Source organism: Epinephelus fuscoguttatus, linkage group LG22 (assembly GCF_011397635.1).
Source record: "Epinephelus fuscoguttatus linkage group LG22, E.fuscoguttatus.final_Chr_v1".
Taxonomy (NCBI): domain Eukaryota; kingdom Metazoa; phylum Chordata; class Actinopteri; order Perciformes; family Serranidae; genus Epinephelus; species Epinephelus fuscoguttatus.
The window spans coordinates 9,919,228-9,932,484 of record NC_064773.1 but is presented as its reverse complement, the minus strand read 5'-3'; the positions used below and the strand labels follow the sequence as shown (position 1 = coordinate 9,932,484).

At 43.3% G+C, this 13,257-nt stretch overlaps 1 protein-coding gene across 1 annotated transcript in view; it reads right to left on the bottom strand.

The window, feature by feature from the left end:
- Window positions 1–3,030: 3,030 nt before the first annotated feature.
- ptn (pleiotrophin) overlaps window positions 3,031–13,257 on the bottom strand; it is an 82,962-nt gene continuing 72,735 nt past the window's right edge. The window contains exon 5 of the mRNA XM_049566921.1: window positions 3,031–3,830. Within this exon, the coding sequence (XP_049422878.1) occupies window positions 3,775–3,830 (56 nt within the window). The 3' untranslated portion in view covers window positions 3,031–3,774. The remainder of the gene's footprint in view (window positions 3,831–13,257) is intronic.

The window sequence follows — 13,257 nt, the reverse complement described above, 5'->3', positions numbered from 1 at the left end:
CTCGCCTTGCAAAATGAGCAACTGGATTCAAACTTTTCAACTTTCGGAGCAGCGTTCAAGATTGCAGGAGTGACTTTTGCAGCCAGAAAGGGGGATAAAAGAGCAAACCTGGAAACTCAGAGGAGGACAAAAGCTGAGAGTAGTTTCCAGTGACGAAGGCCCGAAGGCCGGAGGCAAGGGCTTCATTCTGATTTCACCTGTAAATTTATGAGGCCTCATACTCACCTGGAGAAGAAGCTGGCCGTCTGATATCTTACTGGACACACTTTCTAACTTTTGCAATTTTAACATCCTGGGGAAAAGTTTTTTTTTTCTTTTGTGGAGCACCCACAGTGTTGATGTTTGAGTTGTTTGACCCACTCTGAACTTTAAGGGTCGAGATTAACGTTTAAAACAAAATCAGCAAACAGAAAAACGAAAATTAAAAAAAAAGAAGTAAAAAAAAGAAGTAAACTCAGTAGCCTGCTGCAAGTGTTAAATGTACATACAAGTGTTCATTTTTCATTTGCTTACGTATGTAGATGTTCATTGTGTATTCACTCACCGTGGCTTGTGGCTTCTCTTCGCAATAGGAAAAATAAATTTTACAGTCTATTGTTTGCATTGTATATATCTATATGATGATAAATTATATGTAATTCGGATGCGGTACATTTGAAATGTACATACACGTCTTTAATAGCTACTCTCTGAATGTTTCCTCCCCCAAAGAACCCCTCATTTATTCTCCTCCCCCTCCCCCCTCCTCCTCCTCCTCCTCCTCCTCCTCCTCCTCCTTCTCCTCCTCCTCCTCCTCTCCCCACTATGATACTTCCTGTACAGTAACAATGGTATTGATTTCATTTTTTGATGCATTCTTGATTGATTATTTGTTCTGGACAATGAATCTGAGTGTTACTATCACTGGCCACCTATGACACTGTAAGATGAACTGCATTAAGTGGTTACATTGTGCCATATTCTCTCAGAATGAAATTCAAATAAAAATATATGAAATGTGTTTTAAATTTTTTTTGGAGCTTTTGAGTGTGTGAAGGACGTCGCTAGGATTTAAGGACATGGGGGACTTAAGCCTGGATCATACAGAAAGCGTTTTGCAGGTTGCCTTCTATGTAATCAATCTACTATGAATTTAGGAATTTTATTTATTTGACAGTAATCAGTATCTAGTTCCCAAACTGTTGAGGCAGAGGGTACTTACTGTAGCTCTGGCTGAGGGTTAGAGGCTTTCACAGGGAAACAGAGATCTGTGTGGGTACATGAGACCCTAACAAAGAGGGTGGGTCATGGGGAGTACCACCAGTTGGTCCAGGAGCTTCGTCACGATGATGGCTGTTTCCAGACATATTTTAGGATGACTCAGGGGCAGTCTGACAACCTGCTATTTATCGTCAGGCTGTATAGCTCTGGGTATCCAGCAACCACTACCACCAGTTTCTCCTCCATTGTTTACCAAATGTAAACTTATTGTCACGACAGAAGGCCCGCCTCTCAAACGATCCAATTGAACAATGGGAAAAATGACGAGATGATGTGTGGCTCCTTTTCGCTCTAAGTTTTTTCAGCTCGAGGAGTTCAGAGCGTAGAAATGTGTCTCATTACGAACAATTACGAAAAGCCACCTCCAGCTGCTAAAACCTTCCTGTGTGATCGGGGCCTTAGCCCAGGCCTCTGTAGGGGGGACGGGGAGGAACCTCCCCCGTGAAAATGTTTGGTGAAAGCTCTGATTTGATTGCCTGATATGAGACCAACAGAACTGTCAGCTCGATACACTCCGTTTCCATCTTCAGTCTGACATTGCGTCCACTCTAACAAATTTCTGTGGCGGAGAGGATAAATTTTCCCTAATCAATCAGGGGTTGACGTCAGCAAAGGCATGCGGTCGCAAGAGCGTCCCACCACCGAATCAAACGGGATCAGATTCCTTAAGGAGGCCTCAGGATAAGAGAGTGACTTCGGAATCTGAGCCAAGTCCTCAACAAGGGCACGTCTCAAGCCCGTTGTAGACGGGAGGTTCCAGACGTGAAAGCGGATTCAATCATTAGAAACCAACTTATCCCCCTGAATCTAACATCATTATAAGTCCACACTGATGCGTAGCCATGGCAACATAATTGTTTTGCCGGATTTTGTGCTGGAGCAGAGCAATATTACGAAGACATGCTGATGTCAAACAGCCTCAGTAGCAACATCTGTCTTATGTATAGCCCTGTTTCCACCAAACGCTTTCAGTATGGTACCTTTGGAACCAACAGTAACCCTTCAGACATGGTACCTAGACCCCAGTGTTTCCACCACAAACAGTGCTCTTACATGTGGGCGGGGTTGTTGTCACTCACTGCTATCTGAGACGAAAATAGAACAGGCTGCAGTGAGAGTCTCTCTCCATGGGATATTTAGTCCTTCTCAGGCAAGCTCAGGGGTTTAGTGTTGCTGTAGCCCACAGGAACAATGCTCCATGATGCTTTCTTTTTCTCCGAGTGAGGATCTTGTGGAAATGAATATATTTATATATTTATACATTTGAAGATCCACTCATCACTAAAAGTGTATGTCACCCAAGAGAGACAATAAAAACTTATGTAATAGAACTCATGCATTGAGTAACATTACAAGTTAACGTTCCACCTTAAAATTCGCCGACAGTCTGCCCAGTGAATTAAATTATTTTTTCTCCGACTCCAGCAACCAATTCTATTTTGAAGTCACCTTAACTAGGACTTTAAGGAAAATTTTGACTTATGGTGTTATGTACAACTGACCTGTGGAGCTTAAGTTACAAGAGAAAAATGGTGAGCACACAATAGCCTGTTGTGGCTAAGCCACTTGTTTCCGACCTGCTAAACAGAACATATAAATCTTACACAGTGGACCTTTAAATAAAAGATCTGAGTACTTCTTCTACCACTGTTAACATCAGTTTAACAGCATGTTAAATGGGTTTTCTTCCTCTGCTGACGATCCACAAGGTGAGAGACACAAACACGTTTTTTACCTTTAATTTTTTTATTCTTTTTTATTTTTGGAAAGAAAGGGAATGTTAACTCCAACTGAGGACTACAATCAGGAAGACTTTAATTTTGTACAGCCAAGAGCTGGAGAGTAAAAATCAGCGGGTATAAATTGAGGTACAACAGAGCAGCGAGCAGGAAAACACACTAAACACAGTCGCAGTTTTTTTTACACTTGTACAGTTTGCTATTTCATGCAGCCTCCAGACAAAACTAACTGTTTACTCTAACTGGAAATGGAAGAAAAATATCATATAGCACAGAGAGACGGGGGAAGCGTTACCATTAACTCGAGACACTTGGAAAAATTGCAAATGCACGTCTGATTAATTAAGTGAAGATGTTTAGAGCTTCACTTTTCGCAAAACGCTTCATTAAGTCGAGGCACGGACCAGAGAGTTTTCCAAATTAAAGTTAGGCTATGCAACTGTAAAACAAATCCTATCCAATTTGTTTGGAAGAAAATCATCCTAGAAACAACATCATTAGGTGAGAAAGCTAGTAAACAAACGTCTTTCATATTCATTATTCATCAGTATTACGTCTCCTACCACATCGTACAAGTCGTTCCTTATCAGGTGCTAGAGAGAAGAGAAAGTAAAACATGTTTGTCACTAAAAGTCATATTTCCACTGGTTTTGTCAAAGCTCTACAGGCTCCTACTGTCAACCTACAGGACACACAAAGAGGAACCATGTTGAAATAGGGCAGTGGACATCTCTCCACCCTCTTCTGTCTTCCTTCCCGGGGACAAACAGCCTCATCAGTCCATTTGGGTGCGCTCTCGCTTCTTGCCTTCCTTCTTTTGCTTCTTTGCATCTGCAAGACAAAAGACGGTGAGAGAGACGGTGTTTACTTTGACACTTTCCCTGCCAGAGGTGGTGTTTTTGCAAATAAACAAATCCCATTGTCTCCGTGAAGAGCACATATGCTCCGCTTCAGATTGTAATAATCAAGCGTATGAGTTTTAATTGGTTTTTTATTTTGCCAGGGTGCAGGTTTAGTGCTGAGACGCTGCATGCAGTCCCTGCTCCCGCTGTCTCCCGGGGATTGATTTGTGGCCGGATGTATGCCCCATGAAAAACCGCTTTATCGACTTCCTGCAACAGTGGATTGGTACCTGGCAGCCATGACAGAAGACACAGTCTATGGCCTCCTTCTGTGCTTCGCAGCCTCTCTGCTCTGGTGAGCAGGAAGAGAGCACAACCTGCAGCCGTTTAGCTAGCTAGCTCCTGGCTAGCTGTTTGTTGGACTGTCAATCTGCGGGGCTGTTTGTGTGTATGTGCTTGTCTGCATGCATTTGTGTCTCTCAGCTGAACTGTCTTTTTTATTGTTTGATAATACGCCTGTGTGTGTGCAGACAGCTGTGGGTTACATAAACCTAAATCAATTTGTAGTGAAATGAGATTCCCTGCCGCCAAATAGGCTTTTCCATGGCCTTTTCTGCAAACCACGAATATGTTACATTTGCACGTTCCATACAAATCATACCAGCGTTTCTAAAGTGACAATATATCTGAGCTGACATCATCATCAGGATGTGGAGGGGATGGTAGATACAGTAACAGCTGAGCGAGACGCCTGCCAAGCTGCCATTTGAAACCAATAAACAACACAATCAGTTTTGTTTTTTTGAGACATCGCTGTGTTTTTAGCTGCTTTTTGCTGTTTTAACACCACAGATAGTGAAACTAAAAGCTGCTGTTTTCACCGAGTTACTGTACGTTCAGCTTCCAAAATGGCGGAAGTCATTAATTTTCAATGAGTACCCGGCAACTTGGGCGACCTGTTCGTCAGCCACGCGTCTTGGGCGACCAAAGCGACCGGAGTGTGTCCAGAGGAGAGTTAAAACACGTTTAACTTTATGGTAATGAGCTCTGACGCAGTTTGGCGACAACCGTTTGGAATGCTGATGTGCTTCAATGAAGCGGTCCCAGACAACAAGCCATGTAACTTTGGTTCCTACAACACACTTGTTCCGACAATGGATATCGAGAAGTTTATTACTTGCGTTTGCGCCCACTCAGTCCTTTATCATGTGTCACTGTTTAGTTACAGAGACCAAAATAAAAAGAATGAGGCTTGGGACTGCGTCGTGGAGGTAGTTGGTTGGTCTGGTGAGTTTTAAAGTGTGTAATGTTAGTAATAGAGGAGAGAATTACAGGCTAATGTTGCGACGTAGCATGCAAGTCCTCCTTGCTTGGTTTGAATGGGATGACATACTGCAAAGCAAAGCATTTTATCAACACAGATTTTGTAAAACACATGGGTGCAGATCCCGGGGGGGATGGGGTGGACATGTCCCCCCCAAATTCTGAAAAACACAAATTGTGCCCCCCAGTTCTAAATAGCTTAAATGATTGAAATTGAACAAATGTATACAGTAGTCCTATATACTGGGAGAAAGGGAAGATGAGGAGGAGAAATGGGAATCCGTGAGAGGCGAGAGATGAGAACGTGAGTGGACATAACATGCCTGAGACCCTGAAACTAGAAGTAGCATTAACTAACAGCGAAGCAGTGAAAAGGAGGGTGATGGCTGGTTCCATGTACTACTGACTGTTTAAGAGAAATAAACAGTAAAGGTAAGCATATTATTCTCTTTGTAGTGCTTTTTGAATGACTTGGTGATGGTGATGAGCCTCTATGAAATCGTGAAATATGCTGGCAATCTCAAGCGCTCTGTGGGCATGATTTGCACGCGTGCAATTAAAAAAAATCACAACTGATTGTGTCCCCCCCAAACTTGTCATCAGATCTGCACCGATGGTAAAACAACATTAAAATAAAGACTGGACAACAGCAAGCAACAACTATGCGGCTCCTTTAAATTGACAAGCACGATCGAATGTTCAATGATTCACGTGATGAGCGACTAGAGCGACCAAAGCTGCCACAAATATTTTTGACAGTCGTGCTTCTTGGGTGGGCTTCTTGAACGTAGTAGTTATTGCTGCTTTTCCGGCAGAGTTTGAGCCACCAAACCAGGTACTTTAAGCCAAGACATAATCTTTTCCTCACCATAATCACATGGATTTTTTGCCTTAAGCTAACTACACGTTAACTGCAGCGTTGTTAAAACATAATGTTGTAATGAACCTGCTACGTAACATACAAATGCTACGAATTTGTGGTTTGAAGAAACAAACAAGAAAGGACGGCAGAGGAGATACCTGCACACCAATGCAGCTGGGCTGGACAGCCACAAAAAGGTTCACAGGCTGAGATCAATTCAACATAATGTCAATTTATTTAGGACATCCGTGCATAAAAAGAAGGGTGCTCAAAGTGCGGGTGTCTCCTCTGCCGTCCTTTCTTGGTTGTCCATTGTATTGACGCACCTTTTTTTGTTGCCTTAAGTTCGCACAGTTTCACAGCAGCACTAAGACTTCACAAAGAGACATAAAGACACTACAGAAAGATGCAAAACCACCAGAAACAACTACAAGAAGACATAAAATGATCACAAAGAAATGCAAAACCACCTCAAAGTGACAAAAGTTTCCACAAAGAGACACAAAATGACCACAATGAGGTGCAAAACCTCCAAAACATGCCTACAAGAAGACATAAAATGATCACAGAGATGCAAAACCACCACAAAGAGACAAACGTGTCTACAAAGAGACATAAAAGGACCACAAAGAGATGGTTTGGTAGTCAGGCTTCTGCTCCTCACAGTCGATCTCATCTAATTAGTGGTAGCAGCTGACTGATTGATCACACCTAGTAGCAATCTGTCTGTGTCTGTATCTGTTCTGTCAAACCTTTGCTGCTGCTTTCATTTGTGCTTTATTATGTTGTGCACTTTGAGCACCCCTCTTTTGTGCACAGATGTCCTAAATAAACTGACTTTTTTTGCATTGATCTCAGCCTGTGAACCTCTCTGTGGCTGTCGGGTGTGCAGGTATCTCCTCTGCCGTCCTCCAAGATAAACTTTTTTTGTTGCCCTAAGTAGGCGCGGTTTCACAGCAGCCCTAAGACAGAAACATACACGGCTGTTTGGGTTGCACAGTAGGAAAAAATAAAATGAGCAATGGCTGAACTCCATGTCAGGGTCCTGATGTTGACCTTACAACTTTCAGGAAATGTTGCAGTCTAAGACTCGGCTGTTTTGACTTTAACTGTAACCATAACTTTTAACTTTCAACACCAGAAATGAGAGGTGTTGTGTGGTGCCTGTTGACATCTGCTGTTTATGATGACATTGCACCTTTCACAATAAAGTGTAAAAAGTTGCTGAAAGTGGAAGTCTTTTATTTTCTATCATCTGCAGCAGTCTCACAAACATCGACCACTTACTGCTAAGATATGCTACATTTGTGTGTTCAGCTCGTGCAGGATGTATGGATGAGTGGATGAGTGGATGGACTGGATGAGTGGATGAGTGGATGAGTGGATGAATGGATGGACTGGATGAGTGGATGGATGGATGGATGGATGGATGGATGGATGGATGGATGGATGGACTCGATGGATGGATGGATGGACTCGATGGATGGATGGATGGACTCGATGGATGGAGGGATGGAGGGATGGAGGGATGGATGGATGGATGGATGGATGGATGGATGGATGGATGATGTGTGGACAGATGGATGGATGCATGGATGGTGTGTGGACAGATGGATGGATGGATGGATGATGTGTGGACAGATGGATGGATGCATGGATGGATGGATAGATGGACTCGATGGATGGATGGATGGATGGATGGATGGATGGATGGATGGATGGACGGATGAACGAAGGGATGGATGGATGGATGGATGGATGGAGGGATGGATGGACGGATGGATGGACGGATGAACGAAGGGATGGATGGATGGCATGGATCCTGGTTCCCTTCTCCTGATTGCCAGCAGCTGCTGACCTGCACACCTGAGCATCATCTACAATCAGTCCACTGCAGTATTAAACCCCGGCTCAGACCTCCAGACTCTGCCACATCGTTCAGTCTCCTCTATGCTACAGACGTCCAGGCCAACTTCTAAGTTTTGTGACACTTTCTGTGTCTCAAGTTCACCACACGAGCCTCAACCATAACCAGCCACGTCCAGCCTTGTTCTGGTCTGCTGCCTCCGGATGTGGACTGCTCTCTCCTCAGCCCCTCAGCCTGCTCTGCTTCACCATTCCAAGCCCACCTCAGCCATCATTTCACTCAACCCTTCACCCCCCATCTATAAACTACAATAAACTGCCTTTAACTATTCCCAGTTTCCTGGTTGTGTTTGCATTTAGATCCGAAGTTGAAGTGTCACAACAGGGTGGATGGAGTGGTCAAATAAATTAATTTGTTACACGACATCATACACTGTACAACTCTACCGAAATGCAATTCCATCATCTCCACTGTTCTGCCTCCTTTGCTGCTCTCTTAACATTGTAGGCAGCTGCTTTATAACTCTTCATGTTTCCAGCACAGCTCTAAGTTGTAGGCAGCAGTGTGTGTGTGTGTGTGTGTGTGTGTGTGTGTGTGTGTGTTTATGGCATCCCAGGAGAGCTTTAGAGATGCTGGTAGGTGGATTCTCTTACTTCTGGACAGAGCCAGGCTAACTGTTTCCATCTGTTCCCAGTCTTTGTGCTAGGCTAAGTTAGCTGGCTACTGGAGGTTGACTTAATGTGCTCTTGGCAAGAAAACAGAGAACTTCTTTACAAAACAACCACTCCATAAGCACATGGCACAGCACAGGAAAGCCAGCTCCTCAAGTCGAGACTCACAGAGAAGACTGATGGTTTGAAAGAGTTGTGAAAGAAGCCATCGATGTCAAACTGGAACGATCATTGTTAAACAGAGGTGGACGACGACATCACTTATCACCCACCTACAAGGCAGTGTTGGGATCCCTACCCGGACGGCTTAACACCAATTCTCACCTGGACCCATCTAACCCTAACGACACACATGATGGCCGGGTGGGTCAATGACTCACATGTGACCTTAATGTCTCTGAAAAGCAGGATTTATACTTGTGCGTCAGCTCTTTGCAGAGCCTACGCTGTAGCCTACACATGTGGCCTATGCTGTTGTGAGCATTTATGCTTGTGCGGTGGTGTGTCTGTGTCACTCTGCAGTTACACGTCCAAAACACTAGTTGGCAGTGGGGTTTCTGTGAAGTGCTGTAAAGTTTAGTTGATTCAAAACACACTAAAAACACATTAAACACACATTAAACATGGCTTAACAGAGACAATTTCAAACACAAGTACATAAATCAGCTTGACTATAACTCGCAGCATTCACAGACAAACACTTTTAGCACAAGCCTAAGCATTTTACATTGTATAAATTAGCCTAGCAGCTAGCGGACTTTTCCTCTACTCATATGAAGCCAGGGACAACAGCAACATTTAACAAAGGTAATGTTACCAATTTCAGCTCCATTACAACTCACAAGGTTCACTGACAAAACAACTGTCTTATACTAAACACGTTTTCCAAACAAATACAACATGCTAATGTTATTAGCACAAGCCTATGGCATTTACATTGTATAAATTAGCCTAGCAGCTAGCGGAGATTTCCTCTGCTCATATGAAGCCAGGATAAATAAAACACAAGACTTAAAATGCTATTTTTGTGGAGGCTTTATTGTCTTCACAATTTATTGTTTCTTATCTGTGAAATTACAATAAATAAAAGCTTTGTTTCCACTGAGGGAAATGGTTTCAGCGTCGTTTCGATGCAGAAATATAAATGTTTCGGTGTATTTGATCATCTCCTTTCAAATTATATGTTTGTATTTCTTAAATGTTTGGCACCACTAGTCTCTAACTGTGGCGTGTGCTCTCAAGCGTTTTAGTTTAGAACATGTTGAAGAGAGACGTCAACCTGGATAATCCACAACCTCTTTATTTAGACCTAATCCAGAGCAAGTTACTGCTGCAATTTAAACTAAATTTAGATCATACCACAACTCTTTTTTTTTACAGCTTTACATGAACAAATAATAAATGCTCATGTTCATAATGACAGTTTTTAAGAAGTCACATGAAAAAGCAGATTTGATTAAAATGCTTGACAAATCCAAAACAACTAACGTAAGGAAAAAGGTGTGTTTAAAAAGAGATACAGTGTGATGATATATGAAAAGATTGTCAATACTTAAATCCTGCATTAAAGTTTTTGTATGAATGGATTATCTTGAAAGGACACCTCCTCAAATCCTCTAATGGCATGCAGGCGAGCAGTTCTGAACAGCGACAAGGTGTGCTTAGTCAATGAGATTTCAATTGAGCGTCAACCCTTTAACATTCTGAATGTGCTCTATGAGGAAATCTTAGAAATCTCTTCTTGTCCCCTCGGCTGCAAATTTCCGTGGGCATTAAGATTTTGACGTTCATAGCGCGCTCACCCATGCAAACATGGAAATCGCTCTTCCGTCCCATTTGTTTGCTTGTTTTCATTTGTTTAAATGTTTTCTCTCCTTTTTTTTTCTTCTTCTTCTTCTCTGTCCCTGTTGTGTTTGTCAGCACATTCCGCTCCCCCGGGGAGAGAGATGGAGGAAAAGGATTCACTCTCGCTCTGTTCTGTCTTTCTCCATATGTGAGACGGGGATTGTCATACCAGGCTGGAGTACTTTCTGCTGTATGTGCACAATACATGATACTGCTCGCTCTGCTCTTTGCCTCTGACACACACTGATAATCAGGCTGCTGCTGCCTTCTCCGACTCAAATCCGCCCTGAGCCAAAACACGGTGACTACATATCTGACCAGTCGAGAGCAGAATCTGACTCTCTGACATTTGTTGGATCGTAGCCAAGTACATTTACTCAAGTACAATTATAAGGTACTTGTATATTTAATGATACATTTTGCCTGAAAATATCTTTTAAAATAAGGAAATGTGTAATTTTAAATACTAATATTAAACCTTGTAGTTGTATGCCTCCGCAAACTAGTCATGTTGCAGTTACAGTCCAGACTCATATGCAGCCCGGACAGTAAACAATGCTTTAAATATGGATGTTTTTTCCAAAGAAGCTACAAATTCTTAAACGATGCTTCAGACACATCCTACCACAGCAGCATAGGCACCCGTGTGAAATTTTGTTGTAATTAACATATGAATTGTTGAGTTCGGTCAGGACCTCTTGAGTCGAAGAAAACTTCCATTTGCTGTATTATATTTGGCGGTATGGCTCTGTTCTGGGGCCTCTCTACCTTTGCTAGGCCTACACAGAAAGCCTCTTCCACACACCTATGTAGAAGGCCTACGGCAGAGAGAACATACCTCTCTGCCCTTCCATGTGCAAATGAGAAAACCCTGAGGCAGAGAGAGCCATCCTCCTGCCCTTCCATGCGCCTACATGGAAAACCTAAGGCAGGGAGAGCAGCATCAGTGACAAACAGAAATGACACTGATAAGTCAGACACAGCGTGAAAAGGAGGAGCTGGGGTGGAGGTGGGTTGCAAAGCAGCTTGCAGAGGAAGCAGCAACAGTAGGCAGGCCAGAGCAGTTTAAATAGGGCGCCCTGAATGAGATTCACCAATTGGTTGCATAGAAAGGAATCATGTGATCTATCAGCTGACTCCCTTCCATCAATCAGCTGCTCCATCAGTTGATTGGGCTGTTTGAGATCAGCTGATGTAGCTGGGATGTGAGCTGAGCTTGACATCGTGTCCTGAACGAACGCTGTGCTCAGTTTATAGCCAAAAACATGTTTTGTGAGATCACAGTGACCTTGACCTTTAACCACCAAAATCTAATGAGTTCATTGTTGAGGCCAGGTTGGTGTCTGAGCCAAATTTGAAGAAATTCCCTTAAGGTCTTAATGAGATATTACGTTCTCGAGAATGAGACAGGTGCAAGGTCACAGTGACCTTTGACCGCCAAAATCAGTTCATTGTTAAGTCCAAGTTGATGTTTGTCCAAAATTAAAATCAGTAGCAAAGTACAGTGTAGCTGTCACAGGGAGATACGGCTAATGCAAGAGAAGCATCAATTTAAAAGATAGATCACTTTATTATACCACTAATTAGTTCAAATGGACAAGAAAGTGGTGTATTTCTTTTATACTTTGCCGTAAGATCAAATGTGGTGTGTCTGCCTTTGGACTATTTCAAGGAGATCATCGTCACATGGTGACTGATGGGCTGTCAGTTATATTCTGGGCACAAAAAATCAGCTTAAAATGGCATAAAATGAGGCTATTAAAAGTTAAGTGTCTGCTACACAGTTTGGCCGGCCGACCTAAAAACTTCTTTTCTTAACTTAATATTTCTGCCCTACAAAGGCAGGGAGCCGTAGCTGCAGAAACTGTGAGTGAATGTGATGATAATACCCTGTGTGGCTCTGAATTAATGTCTGTGATTTAAAATCTGAACACCACCTGTCCGTCTAACAGAATGACACAGACAAAATTGCTCCAAACAAATTCAGAGCCGCCAGATTTATCTCCACAAAGCCTTTTGTTTAACCAGAAATCAACTCTGGCATCCAAACACTCCAAACACGCTGTGTACTCCTGTTGTGCTGAAAGAGAAGGCGGGGACCTTGAGGTTTCTACAGGCATTCATAATGTTTCATTTCTGTCACTCTTTGTTCTCTCCTTCGCTCTGCAGGGTCTGTGTTTCACCTGGGCTCGACAGCAAAGACACGCAACTCTGAATCTCAGATCGCTCCCGAGGCGCCTCTTAGCATTGTCTCCTCCAGAATCTGCAAATGACAGATGCTACCTCCATCACAGTAACCTGCTGCAGTCAGGGGAAACCTATCTCCCAAACCCAAGGTGGCTGTTCAGAATTGCAGATTTGGCCGGGCAGATCTCTGCGCCCAGCCGGGGGTTAGATAGCCTCTCCTCTCTCCATTTCAGTCACTCCAAAGCCAAACATTTCTCTCTTTTTTTCATAAGCCCCCTGATCCCGTGGCTGTGGACTGTATCTCTGCCATCCCCTGACACAGAAAAGCACACACAATTCCCCTTCCTGTACACACCTCATTGTGCACAGCACCCCCTCTTTCTCTTTCCCAGTAACCCCTTTGCTTTCCAGGGCTTATCTTCCAACTGGCAGACATGGAAAATCACATCGCACATCACACTGCTCTGAAAGCTCAGAGTCTCTCTTCCCGACTGCTTCCCCTCATCTGGGCCACTGTCATCCTCGCTCTGCTTCTCTGTTGCCCTCAGCTCTCACACCTCTTAGGCTGTCACTTCGCATCCATGCATCCGGCCTTCATTAGAATCGATGTGCACAGGTAAACAGCGCTGCAAACCAAACACCTTTTCACTCGCGTGCACAC